This window comes from Aspergillus melleus (genome assembly GCF_016097325.1).
Source record: "Aspergillus melleus strain CBS 546.65 chromosome Unknown contig1, whole genome shotgun sequence".
Classification (NCBI taxonomy): Eukaryota; Fungi; Ascomycota; class Eurotiomycetes; order Eurotiales; family Aspergillaceae; genus Aspergillus; species Aspergillus melleus.
This window is the reverse complement of record NW_025763370.1, coordinates 7,692,620-7,713,239: the sequence shown is the minus strand read 5'-3', so window position 1 is coordinate 7,713,239 and position 20,620 is coordinate 7,692,620. Positions and strand designations below refer to the sequence as shown.

The following is a 20,620-nucleotide window of genomic DNA, read 5'->3' as shown; positions in this document are numbered from 1 at the left end:
GCCATGAAGTCTTGGACCTGAACGACCTCCTTGTAGTCCTCTATCTTTACTTCTCTCCACCGTATCTTGATCATGCAAAAAGAATATCCAAATTTATGCTAATATCTACATGGTATCATCTTTGAATATCTTCCTCGTATCTTCATCCACCAGCGTATCTCATGTAATCGGTAAAAAAAATATCTCTCCTTCTAAGCGGCCTTTCTGACCGACACGGAACCGTCGGGCATACCAAAGTAGGCGGCGACGGGCTTCTGCCCTCCGATACCACCCTGCGCTTGAGCCTGCGGACCCGTCAGGCCGGAGAAGATACCCACGTCCAGGACGCCGGGGATCAGCTTGATGGCCTGGGAGAGCGCCTCGACCTCCCAGACCCCGCCCTTGCCGCTGCCGTCCTGGCCGGCCGCCACGTCCGCCTTCGTCAGCAGGGTCTGGAAGGGTGCGTCGACGATGTAGAATCCCTGGTCGGTCTTGAGGGGACCATCCATGGAAGTGTTGGGTTGGGCAGCAGGGCTCAAGCGCACGGCAGGGTCAATGCTGCCGAGTTCCTTGAGCGCGGAGACAACACGATGGGCGGCGAACGGGGCCACCTCGATGGGGATGTACTTCCAGCCGGACAGGAGACGGGATTGGAGTTTGCGGGAGTCTATCAACGGGGTCAGTTATCATGTCCCTTCCCATGACCTTCACAACGCCATTCCCCATCCCTACTGACCAGCGACACAAATGAACTCCTTGGCCTGGAGAGCAACAATCTTCTCCTGGAACAGACAGGCCCCGCCGCCCTTGATCAAGTTGAGATCGTCATCGACCTCGTCGGCGCCGTCAAAGGCCACATCGAAGACGGTTCCCTCGGGGATGGAGTCGAAATCGATGGCAGTCAAGCCGTGCGAGAGGATGAGTTGCTTGGACTGGAAGCCGGTGGGGATGTATTTGGTGTTGGAGGTGTCGATGCCGAGTTCCTTAATGGCCTTGACGACGTAGACGATGGTGGAACCGCTGCCAATGCCGACGTATTTGGCATCCTTGGGGTAGTGGTTCTCGACAGCGGTTTTACCGGCGGCGCGCTTGGCTTCTTCGACGATGTTGGCCATTGTGGACGTGGGTTGAGGACGGCAGGTGGCGGGACGAAGCGGGGCACGAGGGGATGAGAAGGAGGGGCGCAGGAAGGGTGGACGGAGTGGACGGAGATGTGAGGAGAGAGGAGTAGCGAGGCGCAAGAACCGGAGTCTAGCAGAGGGTTAATAAGTAGGAGTCACAATTGCTAGCGGCTGCAGATACCAGTCGAACTTACCCAGGAACTGCACCACATGGCGGGGAAACGGGGCCCATCGCGGTCGGGGCTCTCCTCTCCGCTCAGTAGAAATACTTCGACGGATTATTCTCGTAGTCGGACTCTTGAGTTATACAGAGTAATTGTCGGTAACAGTGGAAAGATCAGAATTGCGTGTGGTCTTTAGACATCTTTCCGCGCTGCGCATTACTACCTTAAACATTCTAGATACGCTATACCCAGTTTATATTAGAGGTAGTTCCATGGTTATGAATGTCAGCGTGTTTTCTCATACTAAACCATATTATATAAATAAAAAAGAATATAAAAGACTTTAGTAGTGTAATTTTATAGATTTATACAGGTATGGCTTTGGTTGATGATGGCTATTGATTCGATTAATCAATTATCCTAAGTCGTTGCTTGTATATATGCACGAATGTCTACCATCTGATTGTATTAAGACACCATGAACCATACAGGTGGTGAAGTTATTCAATGAAAGACAAAAAAAAAGAATCGACAGCTGCAGGATTTGAACCTGCGCGGGCGAACCCAACAGATTGCGTGACGCTGATTGGCCAGTTCGAGTCTGTCGCCTTAACCACTCGGCCAAACTGTCTACCTTAGGAACTATTTCGCTTTATTTAGTTATATAAGAGAAAGGCCAAGGATGGAACACAAAGTCGCTTTTATATTGGCTTACTACCTTCCAGGCAGGGTAGGCAGCTCGGCTATAAATCATCATCAGTCTACTAATCTATACTTGTTTTTAGAATTTTCACAAAAAGAAAAAGTAGGGGCGGTATACCTTCCAGAGATGCCGTCCCGGGGGTATAAGTAATTTAGTTAAGAAAAACACAAGAATTAAACCGACAGCTGCAGGGTTCGAACCTGCGCGGGCGAACCCAATAGATATTGTACATTCAAATCTATCGCCTTAAACCACTCGGCCAAGCTGTCTGACTTCTGACTAATGAACTCGGCTGTATAGGGCTTACTACCTTCCAGGCAGGGTAGGCTGCGGGCAGTTCGGCCACAAACCGTCAGTCTACTGTGTATGCTTGTCATTGGAGATTTCACACACTCCTAGTGGGGAAAAGGGGAATATGGGCGCGGTATTTACTCCAGAGATATCTATCATGCCGCCACGAGGGTATAAGCAATTTGATAAAAACTAAAAGAAATAAACCGACAGCTGCAGGATTCGAACCTGCGCGGGCGAACCCAATAGATATCGTAATTCGAGTCTATCGCCTTAGACCACTCGGCCAAACTGCCTTAACTCTGAAAATTTTGAATACTTTACCTATATGAGGGGGGAGGCCATATTGAGGGCCTCTACTTGGCCCCTAGTCATGGACTCTCTCCGGAGCCCCCACATCAATCTCGTCTTGGCTCGTTTTACCCCAGTCCCCTCAATTGACCGCGATTCTGCATCTCATTTAGCCTAAACTAAACGTCTCGCTATCACTTCATGCCAGGATGGATGACTTGACAACAGGGAAATATCCAGGCTCGGCGTTAGTCTACGGGAATGGTGATGGCTTGCTCTCTTGGCCGTCTGTGGAAATGACCTCGCGGCATTGGGGGTAAATTCGGGATTATCCAGAACGAATATATAATCGACATGGCCCTGGCGACCCCCTCTGTTTGTGTGCGGGTTAGTCCACCACGACTTGTCGTATCCGGAATACAATGCTCGTCTCGGCCCTGCTCACGGCTCTTTGCGCCGCCCGAGCCGTCAATGCTCTCGCGCAGGAACCTACTATCGCTTTCCACAGCGGAAAGGACTCGGTCAGGCTTGGTGGGAAAGGCACTCCTGGTGTGATACTGCTAGACGGAGATGACTGGCCTGGGGTCATCAGAGCTGCTGGTGATCTTGCTGCGGATTTCGGTCGCGTCACTGGGACGAACTTGACACGGCACCTGCTCAATGGCACAACTTCGAACTCGTATCGTGCGAAAACGGCCATTATCGCTGGTACAATTGGACACTCGGAGCTTCTCGATTCTCTCATCAACAGTGGCAAGATCGACGTCAATTCAACAGAGGGAAAGTGGGAGGCATTTCAGACGGAACTTGTCAAGAACCCCATCGACGGCGTTGCAAACGCCCTGGTCATCGCGGGAAGCGATAAGCGTGGTGCGATCTACGGTCTCTATGATATTTCCGAGCAGATTGGTGTCTCGCCGTGGTACTGGTTTGCTGATTCCGCCCCGGCGCAACACCCGCAAATTTACGCGTTGAAAAAGAAGAAGACCCAGGGCTCTCCGTCTGTCAAGTACCGTGGTATCTTCATCAACGACGAACAGCCGGCTATCACGAACTGGATCAATGCAAACTACCCCGAGGGAAAGTACGGTCCGGGGTTCAATGCTGACTTCCATTCCCATGTCTTCGAGCTCCTCCTTCGTCTCCGTGCCAACTACCTTTGGCCCGCGTCGTGGAATAACATATTTCACCTGGACGATCCCCGAAACTCGCCTAGTGCAGATGAGTATGGTATTGTTATGGGCACTAGCCATACCGAGCCGATGATGCGCTGGACGAAGGAACAGCATCTCTTGTTGAATGGCGACTGGAATTGGGATACCAATCGGGAAAATGTTACTGCATTCTTCAAAGAAGGGGCTGAGCGAACCAAGGATTTCGAGAGCCTCTACACGCTGGGTATGCGTGGGCTTGGGGATGTCGCCTCTCCAACGATCACTGCCAAATCTCTCGGAGATATTGTCAACACTCAGCAGCAAGTCCTGTCGGATGTGTTCAATGTGTCGGACGTTTCGTCGATTCCTCAGATGTGGTGTTTGTACAAGGAAGTCGGTGGCTATTTCCAGGACGGTCTGCGTGTCCCGGACGATATCACTCTCCTTTGGGCCGACGACAACTGGGGCAATATCCAGCGATTGCCTGTGGATAACGAGACAGGCCGAGAGGCTGGCGCCGGTGTCTACTACCATTTCGACTACGTCGGTGATCCCCGTGACTACAAATGGATCAACACCATCTCCCTCCAGAAGACGTGGGAACAGATGCATCTAGCATATAAGCGCGATGCGCGACAGATTTGGATAGTCAACATGGGAGATCTCAAGGGACTGGTAAGAGTCCTGAACTGTTTGGATGGAATTGTAAGCTAATGAGCACAGGAATTGCCCCTGAGCCATTTCATGGACCTGGCGTATGATACGCCGCGCTGGTCCTCCCCTGACAGCACGTCTGAATGGCTTACGCTTTGGGCCGCTCGCGAGTTTGGCAGCCCAATAGCTAAGAAGACGGGCGACATCATGAACCGATATGGCATGTATGCCGCCCGACGGAAGTATGAGCTCCTCAGCCCACAGACGTTCAGCCTGATCAACTACAACGAGGCAGACAATGTTCTGCAGGAGTGGGAGGAACTTGTGAAAGACGCTCAGCAGGTCTATGACAGTCTTCGGCCGGTCGCACGTCCTGCGTTCTTCGAAATGGTGTTGCACCCCTGCATGGCCGGGTATGTCGTGACTGACATCCACATCACTGCTGGCAAGAACAATCTGTACGCGGGACAGCGACGGACCAGTGCCAATGCCCTCGCGCAGAAAGCCCTGAAACTTTTCAAAGAGGATCACGAGCTAACCCAGCGGTATCATAATCTCTTGGATGGGAAATGGATGCATATTATGGACCAGACTCATCTCGGATATGACTACTGGTTTGTCTCCGCATGCCATGGTTAAGAAGGCGCGTGCTAACGATTCACATCAGGCAACAACCAATGAGAAACACACTCCCTCCTCTAGCATACACTCAACTTCTTGAAGAGAGCCTTGCTGGAAACATGGGTGTGTCCGTCGAAGGTAGCAATGCATCGGTGCCTGGAGATGACCGGTGGCATTCCTTGTCCAGCAACACGCTGACTTTGCCGCCAATTGATCCCTACGGACCGAACAGATGGATTGAGGTATATTCACGCGGTACAGAGGGGTTTCAGCTCACAGTCAGCCCTCATGATTCTTGGGTCAAAGCGACACCCTCCTCGGGTATGATCTCGCCTTCTGGGGCTAACACTGACATTCGAGTACAACTGTCTGTCGATTGGGACAAAGCACCTGCGGGCTCGAGCATGGCACTTATCAACGTGACGGTGGCTTCTGATGACTATGGCAATTTCGATATGCCTATCGTCCAGCTTCCAGTGAACAAGACGTCGGCGCCTGCCTCATTCCGCGGGTTTGTTGAGTCGGACGGTACGGTTAGCATCGAAGCAGAGCACACGTCCCGAAATACTTCTGCAGGAAACACATCCTACGCTGTGGTCCCCGGATATGGGCGCACGCTTTCAGGGGTGACATTGCTTCCGGCCCTGGCGGAGACCCAACAGCCGCCTTCGTCTCCCCGACTGGAATACGATATGTATATCTTCTCAAATGTTACAACGGCAAAGGCTACTGTCTATCTCGGGCCGTCCCTCAACACAAACCCGTCCCGACCTCTGAAATACGCGATCGCTTTCAATGACGCCGAGCCTGAGATTGTGCAGTTTGTTCCCTCTACGCCGCTGGGCACTCTCCCGTCCAACTGGGGTCAGACCGTCAGCAACGCCGTGTGGACAAACACGACGAGACATGAGATATCTGGAGGGGGCAGTAAGAACACGGTGAAATTGTGGGCCGTCGAGCCGGGCGTTGTCTTCCAGAAGGTGGTCGTCGACTTGGGTGGTGTCCGCGAGAGCTACCTGGGGCCTCCAGAGAGCCAGATTGTGTGAGGGGGTGAGGACTGTATACCACCATGGCCGTGGCTTTCTCTAACTATTAGTCTATGCCGTGTCTATAGTTTCATTTGTATGCAATTTCCATCTGACCAGTCTCGTAGACGACTTGCTTGTAGAAGTAGCACCATGTAGTACAATTAGGGCAAGCGGCGGCAGATAATCTCCCTCCTATACTTGTATTCTTACATGCCTCAGGGTGTTCCCTCCCGCGCGGTGTGTAGCTCGCTTCTGTCACCAGTACTGGGCCAGCGAGGAGGTCCTGTCTGTACGTTACGCAGACCATCCAACATGACCCAGCTGTATGCCATCTGGAAAGACGGGAGTGAAAAGAGATAGTCAGGGCAAGAAGACTTTTGGAGAAGAGAGGAAAGATGCTGAAGGTGGGAGATCTGGTAATAGGTCTATATAACATTTGTCTCTCAAAAGAACATCAAAGTAGTTGAGACCTCGGCCAGAAGAAACTTTTTGTACTTTTGCTTAGACAAATGTTTTTGCAGGGCTTGTTTGGATAGTTAAAAACCAGCATTTTGGCGTTCTTTTGCGCTTGCTACAGTATCTCTGACCCGGACAGAGTTGGTTATGGGGAATGATTCTAAGGCAAATATCCACGGATCCTGATCTCTAATGTTGTGATTCCTTTTCTTTCCTTTGGTTCTTTTGTCTTTTTCTCAAATCTGTAAGATGCATACTCACTGGTGATTAGTAGAAGAAAGAACAAAGACAAGAACACTCTATATTAGTTTGCTTTTTCCTTATTCTTCATCTTTTTCTGTCTTTCATTTTCCATTAACAGTGCATATCCCATCTTCTAACTGGAACTCTGACATCTGCCACTCAATTTTCTTAGTTCTTGCCTTATACACTTTCTGTGTTTTTGGGTCCCATTCTCACCTGTCTTCCCTCTGTACTATACCAGATGCCTCCGAAACACGGAAGAAGAAACAAATGACGACAAAACGAAAAGCAACGTCTGCACCCAGCTCCCCAGTTGGAGACATGCGCAGGGTATAATACTAACCAACCCCCTTTGTCTACTCGAAGGCGACGAGTTTATATCCGTACTTACTGTTAGGCCAGGCCGAAGACCGTCCGTCCACCTCTGACAACCCAGCGGAGCAGGTTTTAGGAGAAGCCAAGCAGGAAGATGATGGCCCTGAGGCTCCCGTCGATAAGACTGACCTGGTATCTTCTCGTCGTGCAGCTGTTCATTCCAATCCTAGAGCCTCGGAGCGGGCTTCTTTTTTATTTCCATAAGTCTAACTTTGATGCGGTCCCAGGACAATGGAGAACAGGAAAGCGAGTCCAAAAAGACGTCATGTGAAAACGATGAAAAGATGTCGCCCAAATTGCTCCCTGAGAGTTCCATCACGCCCAGTCCTTTCAAGAACCACTATCGGGACCTTCCAGCCTATCTCACGGGCACAGTAGGGCGGCCTATTGGGAAGCTAAAAACCCACAAAGCACTTGCATCCACTATCGACCACGAGATTTTCGGCTGGTTGAGGGAATACTGTGTTGATCGCCCAGATATCCTCGATTATCTCTCCAACGAAGTAAAGGACGAATTCATAAAACACTTGAGTGGATACTGCATGCAGATGGACTGGAAGTCCTTGGTGGACCAACTGGGACCCAATTCCTTTGCCTCCTGCAACCTTCCCAAAGTACTTGCAGCTGCCATATTGGCCAAGTCAGTTTGAGAGGATGTCGTGAAAGACCCATGTTTCTTCCTGACGGACGGCTGCACCCCCATGCCTTCCAACAACAATCTCGATCTATTTTTACCATCTAGGTCTCAGATTCACGACATGTGGCGATGGTGTAAAATTGGTCAACTTCCCTTTTTGATAATGTTTCTCCAATTCGTAGGATTATGCTGGTTTCTCTCCCAGTGAACTCCTACGATGCGCGATTATATAAATTCTACTTCGTTCTTCTATTTCGCTAAGAGAAGAAAAGATTAATTGAAGGGCGGCTTGAAAAATAATAAGAAATAATACTGGCCCACTATAGTGGAAGAACAAGAATAAATTAAGTTAGTCTAAGTCGACACGGCGTTAAAGCATAGAAAAGCAATGATATCTATAGACCACGCCCCTCGATGCCAAGCAACATCAATACGCTTTCCCCGATTAGGCGCGAATATGAAGAAGTGTCGTCATAGGTCTTGGCAGCCTCAGGCCATAATCTCGCGTCAGGTGACGGGCGGGCGGTTCTACACGGCGCATCGGGAGGTCATCAACAATCAATCACCTTCCAGGCAATCGCCAGTCTTCGCCGGTTCACCGGAGTGGGTCATACTGATTGAATCTGTCGACTTGGCCTATCTCTATCTACTCGGTCTTTTGTCCCTTCTCTTCCTTTCAGTTCCATTTCCGCCTCTCCGTTCCATCTTCGTCCCGTCATCTTTACCCCTCATGACGGATGAGTTCCCCAGTGCCCTGGTCGGGCCTTCTTCCAAAGAAAGAAAATATGACCGGCAGCTGCGTCTGTGGGCTGCGAGTGGCCAGCAAGCTCTCGAAGACTCCCGCGTGCTGTTGATCAACAACGACGGGCCCTGGACCGCCCAGGACTCTGGCGTGGCTGGCGTAGCGGGGGTGGAGACCCTCAAGAACCTCGTCTTACCGGGCATTGGGGGATTCACGATTGTCGATCCTGCCGTTGTCACCGAAGCCGATCTGGGGGTGAATTTCTTTCTCGAGCACGAGAGTCTGGGCAAATCTCGAGCCGAGGAGACCTGTCGGTTGTTGAAGGAGCTGAATCCGGATGTGGATGGGAGCTTCCACTCAAAGGTATCGCGCCTACACTCTTCCTAAACCGAGCAAGCGAGAGACGTGTATGCTGATGAAGATTATCGCAGCCTGTCACGGAACTCTTACCCGATCCCGGGTTTCTGCCGCTGCACAAGCTGGTAGTGATCTCGGGGCCGATCAAGCGTTCGTCGCTGGATGCCGTCTGTGATGCTGCGAGGGAATACAACATCCCCGTGCTCTATCTGCGCTCCGTCGGGTTCTACTCCAGTTTCTCTGTACAGCTGCCGGCACTGTTTCCCATTGTAGAAACGCACCCGGATCCAGAGACGACGCAGGATCTTCGTCTTCTCACTCCTTGGCCCGAGCTGTCGGCTGCTGCTGAACGGGTCAGTAGTCTTGATAGCATGGACGACCATCAGCACGGACACGTGCCGTGCCTACTATTGCTGCTACATTATCTCGAGCAGTGGAAGCAAACGCACGACGGCAAAGTCCCTTCCAATTATAAGGAGAAGACCGAGTTCAGGGAGCTGGTGCGATCTGGCGCACGAACTGGTAACCCGGAAGGCGGCGAGGAGAACTACGACGAAGCGGTTGCCGCGGTGCTGAAGGCGTTGAACCCATTCAGTCTACGTAGTTCGCTTCGCGAGATCTTCGAGGCGGAGGAATGCAAAAACATAAAGCCGGAGTCCACGGATTTCTGGTTCATCGCGGCGGCCGTCCGGGAATTCTACGAGACACATCAAGTATTGCCTCTTCCGGGCTCGCTCCCCGATATGAAGGCCCAATCGGCCGATTACGTTTCGCTGCAGAACATCTACAAAGCAAAGGCCAAGAAGGACGTGGAAGAGGTCACGAACATCGTTCGGAAGCTGGAGGCCCAGTTGGAGGGAGGCCGATTTCTTGAAGTCCAAGAAAAGGAGATCGAGGTCTTCTGCAAGAACGCTGCTCACATCAAGGTCATCAACGGCCGTGCTATCCCGCGCGTGGACGGCGACGCACATACTCTCAAAACCATTCGTAACCAGCTGGGCAACGAGGAGTCCCTGATGCCGATTTATGTCGCGTTCCAGGCCCTAGACGGCGTCGTGACCGAAGTCCAAGAAAAGGGTGCCGCCGGATCCCTGGAAGACGAAACAACATGGAACGCTCAAGTCACGCGCATTGTCGGGGCGTTGAATCGCGATGACCCATCGGCCGTGGACGAGGACACCTACCAACGAATTTTGGATGCCGTCCAGGAGCTACGACGCACCGAAGGCGGCGAGCTTCACAACATCTCCGCTTTGACGGGTGGGCTCGTCGCCCAGGAGGTTTTGAAGGTGCTTACCCGGCAGTACGTACCTTTGGATAACACCTGCATCTTCGACGGGGCACGGAGCCGCAGTGAGATGTACAGGCTGTGATCAGGGTTAACCGGGAACTCAGTGTTGAGGGCTTTGTTAGGTCCGCCACGAGAATAATCTAAATGAAATGAATTGACGAATTTGACCACCTTGCTCTTTCACCTACGTATTTAGGCCAGTGTCATGGAGGCAGGAAAATCAATAGGGTCTGGTCTGTATAGGTACACCTTCTGGCGACTGAATGCCTGAATGCCTGAAACAGAACCTCGGTTCAAATCTGGGTGGCAATAACCACAACATGTTTGTTGGATTCCGATCATAGATAAGCTTTGTACTATACCTGTGATACAGAGACGCCCATCTATGAGAGACCCTGCATGTTTGAGGCCTGAGTAACTCCGTAGGGCGAACAAGTCAACAGGAAGAGGAAAGAGGGAGAACCACCGCGGAGGCACGTGCGAGTCCCTCCGTCCCAAGCGGGTTTAGCGCTTCCGCCCCCCCCAACGCCAGCGCGGATGACAAGTTGGTTCCATGAGATCGATCTATCTCACTCTCTTCCTTCATTTCCTTCCACTTTTACCTGTCCTGCCCGACTGGGGGTTTATGAAGCCCCTTGGACTCTTTTTGTACACTCCCTTCTTTTTCTGACCTTGTCCTGGTGATCCCTATCCTGCCATTCCCTCTTTCCTTTCCTTCCCTTTCCTTCCCGCCTCCGAGGCGGATGATCCTCTTATCACCGCGAATCCCTCGGAGGGATAGAGATTCGGAATTATTCCACCATGTCTGCCCTGCAAGGCCCTGAAAGCATATTGAACAGCCAGGCTGCCACCGCAACCGCCGCCCAATCACTTGAAAACGCGACAAGCATCACCACAACTATACTCTCCTCTCCGCGTGACCTCCTCGCCCTTCCCTTCCGTGGGCTCTATCAAGCAGAACATTTCGCCTTCTCCACCTTGCCGAGACGTCTAGGAAGATTGGTAGGATTACAGCAAATGACTACACTATTTGGGGGAGGCGGCGCCGGCGTGGCGCCGGCAGGCGACGTGGCAGTTGCAACAGCCCAAGCTGCGAATGCTGCTCGAGAAGGAGTGGCGGAGGCTGTCGGCCAGGCTGACACCGGATCGCATTTTACCGACATACTTCAAGCGTTGATCAAGTTCAGCGGCTTCTTTTCATACCTGACTAGTCGGTGGTCACTGGCCTGCTTCACGGTAGTAAGATCCCCTTCGCCGGAGAACATACATCCCGGTTGAATGATTCTGACCAACCCAAGGCCCTTATTGTAAATAGGATCACGATTTATGCATCCACCAGACGCCCTATCCATCTTGACTGGACTCGACGACTTGCATTGAGAATCATCCCCATTCTCCTTTTCCTAACCCAGATTCATTCCCTACTCCGTGCTATACGGTGCCAGACATCCCCAGATTACTCGCTACTTCGCTACGGCTCACCCGGGAAGCGACTGCTGTTTGACTTTGGAGGAGGGGGAGGCTTCTTACACTCCCTGGGATCTACCCTTCTACCATGGGAGACGGACGAGCAATCGTGCAGTGCGGTGCGCATGAGTCGCCCTACGAGCGCGTCGGACTTCTCGCGTGGATCGTTTGGCCTTCTGTGGCCTGTCTTCCTGCGCCTCTGTCTTAATCATTTCGTGGATACCCTGTCGTGCGCACTACAAGGAAGGGCTGTCGTGACGGAATCTGGGATGTCGATCTTTGAGCATTCGCTCGCGTTCGCCGAGGCTGAGTCGACGATCACTCAATCCCTTGGCCTGGGACTATTCGGCCTGCCAAAGCAGGGTGCTAGCAAGGGAGACTCCGGCGATGGTAGCCAACCTGCTGCCCAAATACTGAGCAGAGCCCAAGTCTTGGAGCGGATGAATGTCACGCCAGAATTACTACTTATCGCTCTAATATCGTGTTGCAACAGCCTAACATCGAACCTCCTAGATATCCTTGGCAAGCAAAGCCGTTATCGCTTCTTTAATTCCGCATTCTGGGGTCTCTGCTTTATGTCGACTATGGCCTGGGGCTTACTCAATAGCTTGACTACGGCACCCGACGGCGTGGTTGTGAAGTTCCCAACGGTTTGCATCGTGGGTTTTATACCTCATTTAGCCCTCTTTCTCGGTACTATCGCTTGCGGGGTCATCTACTCCATCGCGCTCGCCATCACTGCCTTTTCGCTGCCGGTAGGCGATTCTCCGCGGCCGTCGCTTCGACAGCGGTTTGCTGTGGCACATGAGAATATGCAAGGCGCCTCGCAGATCCAAAATCTTCGCTTCAATCGTCATGAGGACTTTTACACTGCTTTGCTTCGAACCGGATACACCGCTATGTTTGCTGCCAGCGAGGCAGTCTTCTTGAACGAAGGCCAAGGGGTGGTTGCTCGAGAGATGACGTGGCTGGAGGAGGATCGCCTAGCAGAGATTGAGTCGTCCCGACGAAGACACCGGCCCCGCGAGAGCTGGGCTACCGGCGCTCAAGGTGTACCGTTCGAAGGCGTAGACACCATGAATTTCGACTCGCTCCAGACACCCCCGCCTGAGTGGGAGAGTGGATATAGCCGGGAGAAGAAAATCGAGAAACCTAGGAATGGCTCTCGATCAGTGCGTTCTAGGACCGATTCAGGGGGCGTCGGTGTATTGCGAGGAGCGATCCGATGGTATCATGGATTCTCATTCTTTCGAGGAATCCTCTATCTCCTTTTAAGGTGGTTGGCTCGCGGTTTAGACAAGTTGCTCAACAAGTTTGGCATCACAGCACGCCCACAGTGGCTAGCGAAGCTTATAGGACCTCACAGAAAGGGGGCTCAGGAGAGAGAAACCGGCGACAAAATCGAATCGTACGACTTCTGGATCCTGACGGAGGACGGCGAACTGGAGCTACCCGGGGACCACGAGTTCGATGTCGAACGAGAGATGCGTAAGCGGGAGCGCTCGAATACCGTGGACTGGAAACCAGCAGATGAAGGTCGACTGGACGAAACGCTCTATAGCTGGTGGAAAGCCGGGGGTTCGTGGGGAAACCAGGATCACAGTGCGGACTTTGTCCCGTCCGTCGAAGATGTGGATGACACGACTAGCGTCATCTCAATGTCTACAGCGACCGATTCCGAATGGGAGGACGAGTCCGATGGCCGCCGGACACCCACGCTGGCCGAGCCTTTCCCACCCGGATTCTCTCGGGAGAGCACGCCGGCTCAAGAATCGCTCATGGACGTCAGTTCTTTTGCGCGCCTTCTCGACCCGCGGGATCAGGAAAGCAGACAAGAGGCGCGCATTCTCGCCGCGCATCTCTCTGCTGGGCAAGAGGGTCGGGTTTTGACTCGCCGTCGGTTCCGAGAACAGGTGGAGCGCGAGCGAGCCCAGATCCTCATCTCCTCTAGGATGTCTCACCTGGACGCTCAGACGTCGAGCAATGAGAAACGAAGGCCCACACCGGAAGAAGAGAGCGATATCCTGGAAAGACTCATCCTCTCGCGTCGCTCTCAAGCAGCACCCGTTGATGGACAAACATGGGAATCCGGAGCCTCCGGGCTTGGACCCAGTGGGCCTCCGTGCGTGGTTTGCCGGATGAACTCACGATCAATTATCACCTGGCCATGCCGATGTCTCTGCGTGTGTGAGGAGTGTCGGGTAAATCTGGCGATGAACAATTACGGAAGCTGCGTGACTTGTCGGCAGGAAGTCGGAGGATTTGTGCGGCTATGGGTGCCATAGACTCCCCGGATCTTTTGTGATGCGCTTTATTACTCTGTCTTATTATTGATTCCGAGTCTCCGCTATCATTATATACCGTGTTTGTTTACATTGGCGTTGGCATGGTGAGCGTAATGCATTTGGCATTGCCCTGTACTTTGGGTTTTTTCACACCACTTTCGACAGCGATTTCACTCAATAGCATAATCATTTCTTTCTATCACCACACCGGAGTACTTACCAATCCACTAATTGTCCGCAAGGTAATTACATCAGTGGTTTCCGCGATACCATATGGAGCATTGTACGTACATGCTTATGTACCCGCAGTCCTTTCAACTAAGCCCATCTTTGAACAACATGCGGTTTCTCCCACTGCACTCCTGCGGCAAGTAGCATGAAGCCGTCACGGGGACGTCGGCGGAGGCCATGGCGATATGTTTTTCGATAGTGTGATTACCGGTAGGCGTCCCTGTAGCCAAATCCCACAGCCCTCGAGAGGTGATGCACATGAGGGGTTCGGCAAATAACGCCGCTACATCTGGGTCATGCCCAAACCTTTGATACGCAGGGCGCATTGCATTCACATAAGCATGATCTAAGGGACCCAGATCATCGGGATCCTCGTCCGCAGGTGGAATACAAGCGGTAATTGCCTCGATCAACGCTCGCTCAACCGCTGGCCTGGACCGCCAACTTAGCAGCATGGACCATTGCATCCTTTGCTCGTTCGATCGCAATCCGAAGGTTCTTAGGGTCAAAGAATTTCCACGCCTTATTGTAATTTGGTCCCGCGGCATACGCAAAGCCCCAGAAAGCCATGGCGCAACAGGGGTCGTATTCCGCCGCTCTCTCAAAGCATCGCACTGCTTCATGGTTGAAAGAGAAGGACCATATCAATCCGCGTTCGAACCACACTTGAGCGTCTTTCGAACCAGTGGTCACTAGCCGATGGTGAGAGCTGAGGTTGAAGTAAGAGATGTCGTCGGAATCGGCGGATTGCCTGAACATGAGGGTCAGCTAGAGCGCTTGGGGAAGCTGGGAGATGAAGAACTCCACGGCATCGTGAAAACGTATGCAGGTAGAAGGGTGCTGCAATGGCTTTGCAATGAACCACCACGTCATGCGCTGAACAAGTCAACTTATATATCAGGCTGACCAACATTGGTGGCGACGAGACATACGAAGTTTGTCATCTTCATTGGGCGGGATGCCGATGGACAAGTGGGATGGACCGACATCAATAAAGGAGTGTCAGACTCGGAGGTTGCTGGTATGGTAGACTGGTTTTCTGTACTACTTTGTCTACTTCTGAACAACTGTTTGTATATAACAACAACAGATTCTTCAACTTTTTGATTTATGATCTACGAGATCAATATGAATAGGTATTCAGTCAGACAGAAAACAATCGGCTAGTCAAACACAAGGAAGAGATCAGGTAGACTTTACATTTGGCTTCATGGATTATCTACTACTACATTTCATTGCCCACCTTAGCACATCTGATCCTTTCTCAAATATAGTGTTCAGTCCTGGATAAACGAAAACATGCTATGAGTATATTCTTTCGCTAACTATTTCACCCTTTTGTAGTCCATTCGCAACCCTGCGACCAGAGTATATTCAAATCAGTATACATATTCCTCCCGAAGGCTCATCCAAGTATAGGCCTATACATATTGCACGTACACACGTCCTCATTCCGTCTCCCCGTCTTCTTGAATGAATATGACCACCAAGCCATTTCTATATCGATTCACGTAACGCTCAAAAAGATTCAATCCAACAGGGCAATCATTTCCATTCGTTTTTCTCGATCTCTTTCCAACCGGACCAGCTGCCCACCAGACAGAATCTCAAGTGTATGCCGCGCCGTTTTCTTCCGAAGTATGCAACCGGGGGCTCAAAGTTGCGTGCTGCAGCCTCTTATTCGCAAAGGGGGCAAAGGTCAGCCTTCCCTGAATAACAGGCACAATGCTGAATAGATTTCTTCATGTTTATTGTAGCGTTGCCTCTTCAACATGACGTTAGACATACCCTAAGATCTCTATTGCTGTCCATGTTGGCTCGGTTGGCTTCGGGAACTCATGCTGGAGGGCCGGTCCACGAAACATCACACCTGCAGTGTATCGCGAATGGGCGTAGAGAATGATATTAGCTTTGTTGTAATATGGGACTGAATGAATGTGAATGTTGCGTTGCTTTCGAACGACGCAAAGAACACTGCGTGGTAGCCAGCATGACGAGAACCCCAATTTTATTGACTCAGGCGACAAAGCCGGAATCCACCGACGTCTGTGTTTCCCCTTATTTTGCGTCGAATAAGGCCGGGGCTATAGGAGCCAACCATTTAGTCTGAGCGCCATGCTGTTGACAGCCATAGAGCTATCGCCTTCTGACCATAGCAAGATAGTAACAGGCTAGTGTCGAAAGACCATGATCTTGCGTTCTTCTTCTGGAGCTAATCGTAATAACGACGACGAAGAATACGGCGTGATATTCACCCACGTAGTAGGCAGAGAGACCATTCTCGAGCACACATAGGCACATTGAATATGCTTGATACCGTCACCATTTCCATCGAGGGAATCTGCCGAGTGGAAGGGCTGCTCACCCTCACCGGTGCCGGACACGAGACGGTAGTAGCTTTTCCGGTATTCTTAACTTGGGAAGGCATCTTTCCCCGCCAGGATGGGGTTCATGGATTCTGTGCTTTGCCAGATCGGACATGTCGACACTGTAGAAGTCCAGGTCTTTCGGCAAATGAATCCAGTGCCTTGGCACGCTGCGACCAGTATGGGCCTATCTTAGATCGGGTGTATAGTGTAAGGCACAAAACAGTTGATATGTGGAGAGGGTTTGGTGGCACATCGGTGATTTTTCGTCTTCGGTGGTGGTGATTAAACCCCAGCCAACCTTGAGATTCTGGTCTTCACACACAACGATGAAGGAGGACCTCGATCATTTGTAGGACGCGGGCAGCTATGGTAGGAGCAGCAGCTCGGCGTGGGTACATGCAGGCTATGTTTGAAACTCCACGATCGGAAAGAAGCGTCCAGAACAAGTCGATCGATTCCTTATACCGCCCACTGCTGGAATTCCTGAGAAGCGTTGAGATATGAATCTTCGTTATGCCATTCGTACCTGAGCAATGCCGTGGGAGGTTTACCTTTGGGGATAGGCTGTGGGCGACTCTTGACTCGAAACTTGTGCAGGGACTCGCTCTGTGCATACACAATCCCGTGGTGGGCAATCAGAGGCGTGATGGAAGAGGTTGTGGTCGGGTTGTGACAAATCGGTAAGTCGATCATTCTATTTGTAGCGTCTCATGATGAGGAATTGTGATCTTCTATTTTTGCTGCTCCATTCAAGGTGGAAGAAATAGAAGTACCGTTGTCGGTGCGATAATCAGTGTTGCCCTCGCGATAGCTCCTTTAGTTGAGCAGAGAAGCTACTGAACTTGCAGGAGCACTGGAGCGAAGCCCATGGTTGGAGATCTTGCATCGCTCACAATGACCAATAAAGCGAGTATGGTAGGGGCCTATGTATGATCATTTCGGGTCAGTGTCATGCCACGGCATAGGTTTCTAGTTAGAAACTCACCTTGCCGACTCCCATTTCGTCATCTAGGCAATCGAACCACTGTACACCCCATGTCGATCCTACTGTCGGCACCCTCATCCACCCCTACGAGAGATCAAAAAAAGTTGGTATTTTCTCTAATAATCTGGGTCCATTCGGTCACATATCTTCACCCCTTGAAGGGATTTCCTGCAATGTCCTGTAGCGCGCGGCACCACTGTTAGTATTGAATGTACTAATCTGGATCCTTATGGACGTGACTCACGCAGAACGTAGGACCTGGCCCTTCCGAGTGTCGTACCACTTCGGGTTGAATCCCCGACACGACATGGGTCCAGCAGTTCCTGAGTGTCTTCGAATGTAGACGCGCGATGTTGGATATTCCGCGCCGCCAGTGCATTGCTCAGCGGCGTGTTGCCATCCCTGTCCCCGAGAGGGCAAAACGAACCTGCAATTAAAATCTTAGTAAATTACTATAGCAACATGAGGAAGGGGATGAGAGAAAAAACACACTTAGTAGATCAATGCAGCCTTTGATATAGGCCTCGTCACCAGCGCAGACAGCCAGCCAGCAATGGGAGAAGATGCGGACTGTTTCTGATTTGAGGCATCTGATCTCTGGGTCAAAGTCGTCCAGGGAGATGCTTAAGATTCTGACGTTCTCTTGGTGCTTGCGTTGAAGAACTGGGTGTGAAGGATGTCCGAGACTCCGAGAGCCCTCCACCTTTTTCATCTGCGTACCTAGCGAGCTAGGCAGTTTCAACTCCAGGACTGACTCGCAGAGGCAATGGCCCTGGAAAATCCGGCAAACGTGTCTGTATAGCTCTTGCAATGTGGGGAGCATCGAGAAGGTGACGGAGATAGAAGGGTCAAGGCCGACGATGAGCACAGGGAACCGGTTCTGAGGGGTTGAATGGACGAGTTCCAACTTGTATGGAAATTTCCCAAGTCAGCCAGTGAGCCAAATACCACGCATATTTATCGACTTACCTTCTGGGGTTCTCGTTTTGATCTGGGCTTCTGTCGGTGGGGGGTCACTGAGAAGCAATGTTGCTCAAAGAAGGTTTTCATGTTATTGGTCACTCCATTGATACGTCCAGGTAGCCAATTTAACACAGACTCAGTCTTGACTTTCTTCATTCAAGGAAAGGTGGCTACTACGCGGAGATCATCGTGAGGGTCATGCTGTCGCTGAGTTTGGGCAGGTATAGCAAAGAAGGGGGAGAGAAGAAGGAAAGAGAAGAGCTAGATAAGAGATGGGGATAAAAAGACGTAGAGAAGAGAAGGAGAAGAAACAAGGAGAAAAGAGAAGGACACAAGAGAAGGAGAGAAGGGAAGGGGGTTGCAAGATGGAAAAAACGACAGAGGGTCAGGCGAACTCTACCTTCATTTATCTTCAGGAAGGTATGTCGCGCTGATTCATCTGTTTGCAGTTGGGCCAAGAGGGTGCGTTTGCCGATGACGTCTCCTGCATTCGCTTAGCTGTTTGGCGATGGAGGTAATCGTTTCAGCAACTTTAGACCTGCAATGGATTGCAAGCTCGATGAGGCCTAGACGTGGGATGATCGTTTGCCATTGCATAACGACTTGTCCAGCCCATTTAATTGGGCGAAACTGGCAAGTAAAGACTCAAGAAGCCTAAAAATAGGACAGTCACCCTATGGACGAAGTGTTCTACATGTTTGAACCAGAACCTACAGACACTCTACAGGAAGGGAATCACTCTAGAACAAACCGAAAAGACCCAGCAACAAGTATCAATATAGCAACAGCAAGAAGTTACATTAAATATCGGGAAAAGACAATGCACCCGAAACACACAGACAAAGCTTGCAACAAGCAAAATCAGTGCGGGTGACCTTGCTCTCTATACCTTCCTTTCATCTGGTGCCCTGGATCTCGAGCATAGGGCACGATCTCGGCAAGGAACAGCGTAGACAAGCAGTGAGAAAAAGAAGAAGAGGAGAGTAATGGAACGGAATAGAGCATACGAAGCGAGACGGGGAAAGGCAGTTACTGTATAGGGACATACAGTCTCTCAAATCACAAAGCAACAAGGACAGTCCATCTCATCACATCATCGAAGCCAATCTGCCCTCAACTTCGTAAAAACGCAACAGGCGCAGAAACATCTCCGACCTAGAACATGTAAACGGCGGCCGCAGCAGCAGCAACCACACCGACAATGTTATCCTTGTGGTGGGAAGCTGCGCCGGTCGCGAGGAGAGTGGACGAGGTGGCCGTGGGTGCGTGAGAGGTGAGAGAGCCAGAGCCGGACGGTGTACGGCTAGCCGAGCCCCCTGGCGACGAGGAAGCCGGACGAGAAGAAGACCCGGCTTGACTCGATGAACCATGAGCCGAAGACGACACGGTAGGAAGGGTCATGGACCCCGAGGTCGTGGATGCCGGTCCGGTGGTAGGGGCAGATGTAGCAGATCCTCCACCTCCCCCCACCGGCGGCACAGAAATGGGGTGACCGGCTTTAGAACACTGATCGACGACGACACTGGAGACGGCTATACGGGATAGTGAGTAAAGACCAGACAGATACTCTGTAGCATGGTTGAGAGAATGTGGATTGCTCACCAGCCTGCTCAGGTGCACCGCAGGCTTCCTGGACGCAAGGCGTGACCGTCTGAACAAGTCCGGGCTTTTGACAGTGACACGCAAAGTCGGTCAACTGATCGCATCCATCCTTGGTGAGCGCATCGACGAGACATTGCACCTATCGAGAGAGGTCAGTACAAGTTGTAGGAAGACCCGTGTTGGACAAATCTCACCGAGCACTGGGGAATGTTGCCAAACTGCGCACTGGCGATGCCAGCAGCCAGCAAAGTAGCAAAGACAGCAGAGAACTTCATTATGGCAGTCTAGGAACGATAAAGCAACTTAAAACGTCGACACTAGAATACACACTTCAGATGGGTTAGAAACGAATGTAGTATTTGGGAGGAGGAATGGCCAGTACGTAACGAGTGGAAGTTGGTGGGCGAGAAGGGATTTCAACCAGGAGAGAGCGAGAGAAGAAGAGGGGGGGTTTTATACCTCCTATTTCCTTGGATCCTGCGTCACATGCAACAGACTGGGAGGAAGCTTGACGTCTAACTGACAGACTTGTGCGCTCATCGTTTGAGCCAGTCTCTGAACATGCTCCGAACACACCCAATCAAGCATCGACGAGCGCACGATGTAACCTT

General features: G+C 51.4%; 6 protein-coding genes and 3 non-coding genes across 9 annotated transcripts; 3 read left to right on the top strand and 6 right to left on the bottom strand.

Annotated features, from left to right (window-relative positions):
* Nucleotides 1-191: 191 nt before the first annotated feature.
* Nucleotides 192-1,094, bottom strand: RKI1 (ribose-5-phosphate isomerase RKI1; the record flags this gene model as incomplete). Its single annotated transcript, XM_046084418.1, has 2 exons — nt 192-646; nt 716-1,094. 2 exons carry the CDS (start codon nt 1,092-1,094, stop codon nt 192-194), a joined length of 834 nt encoding a protein of 277 aa, XP_045940381.1.
* Nucleotides 1,095-1,793: 699 nt separating this feature from the next.
* Nucleotides 1,794-1,895, bottom strand: LDX57_002771. Its single transcript has one exon. It is a non-coding gene; the product is annotated as a tRNA-Ser (tRNA).
* A 251-nt stretch (nt 1,896-2,146) lies between these two features.
* On the bottom strand, nt 2,147-2,236 carry LDX57_002770. Its single transcript has one exon. It is a non-coding gene; the product is annotated as a tRNA-Ser (tRNA).
* Nucleotides 2,237-2,465: 229 nt separating this feature from the next.
* On the bottom strand, nt 2,466-2,554 carry LDX57_002769. Its single transcript has one exon. It is a non-coding gene; the product is annotated as a tRNA-Ser (tRNA).
* A 417-nt stretch (nt 2,555-2,971) lies between these two features.
* ATPAF1 (glycoside hydrolase family 115 protein) lies at nt 2,972-6,306 on the top strand (the record flags this gene model as incomplete). Its single annotated transcript, XM_046084417.1, has 3 exons — nt 2,972-4,378; nt 4,427-4,971; nt 5,025-6,306. The coding sequence occupies 3 exons, from the start codon at nt 2,972-2,974 to the stop codon at nt 6,022-6,024; spliced, it is 2,952 nt and encodes a 983-aa protein (XP_045940380.1). The 3' UTR covers nt 6,025-6,306.
* Nucleotides 6,307-8,447: 2,141 nt separating this feature from the next.
* LDX57_002767 (NEDD8-activating enzyme E1 regulatory subunit) lies at nt 8,448-10,189 on the top strand (the record flags this gene model as incomplete). The annotated part of the gene is made up of 2 exons (XM_046084416.1): nt 8,448-8,822; nt 8,891-10,189. The coding sequence occupies 2 exons, from the start codon at nt 8,448-8,450 to the stop codon at nt 10,187-10,189; spliced, it is 1,674 nt and encodes a 557-aa protein (XP_045940379.1).
* Nucleotides 10,190-10,908: 719 nt separating this feature from the next.
* Nucleotides 10,909-13,859, top strand: LDX57_002766 (putative ubiquitin-protein ligase (Asi3); the record flags this gene model as incomplete). The annotated part of the gene is made up of 2 exons (XM_046084415.1): nt 10,909-11,346; nt 11,406-13,859. 2 exons carry the CDS (start codon nt 10,909-10,911, stop codon nt 13,857-13,859), a joined length of 2,892 nt encoding a protein of 963 aa, XP_045940378.1.
* A 651-nt stretch (nt 13,860-14,510) lies between these two features.
* On the bottom strand, nt 14,511-14,849 carry LDX57_002765 (uncharacterized protein; the record flags this gene model as incomplete). The annotated part of the gene is made up of 1 exon (XM_046084414.1): nt 14,511-14,849. The coding sequence occupies one exon, from the start codon at nt 14,847-14,849 to the stop codon at nt 14,511-14,513; it is 339 nt and encodes a 112-aa protein (XP_045940377.1).
* Nucleotides 14,850-19,562: 4,713 nt separating this feature from the next.
* Nucleotides 19,563-20,284, bottom strand: LDX57_002764 (CFEM domain-containing protein; the record flags this gene model as incomplete). Its single annotated transcript, XM_046084413.1, has 3 exons — nt 19,563-19,939; nt 20,010-20,148; nt 20,204-20,284. 3 exons carry the CDS (start codon nt 20,282-20,284, stop codon nt 19,563-19,565), a joined length of 597 nt encoding a protein of 198 aa, XP_045940376.1.
* Between the last annotated feature and the right edge of the window lie 336 nt (nt 20,285-20,620).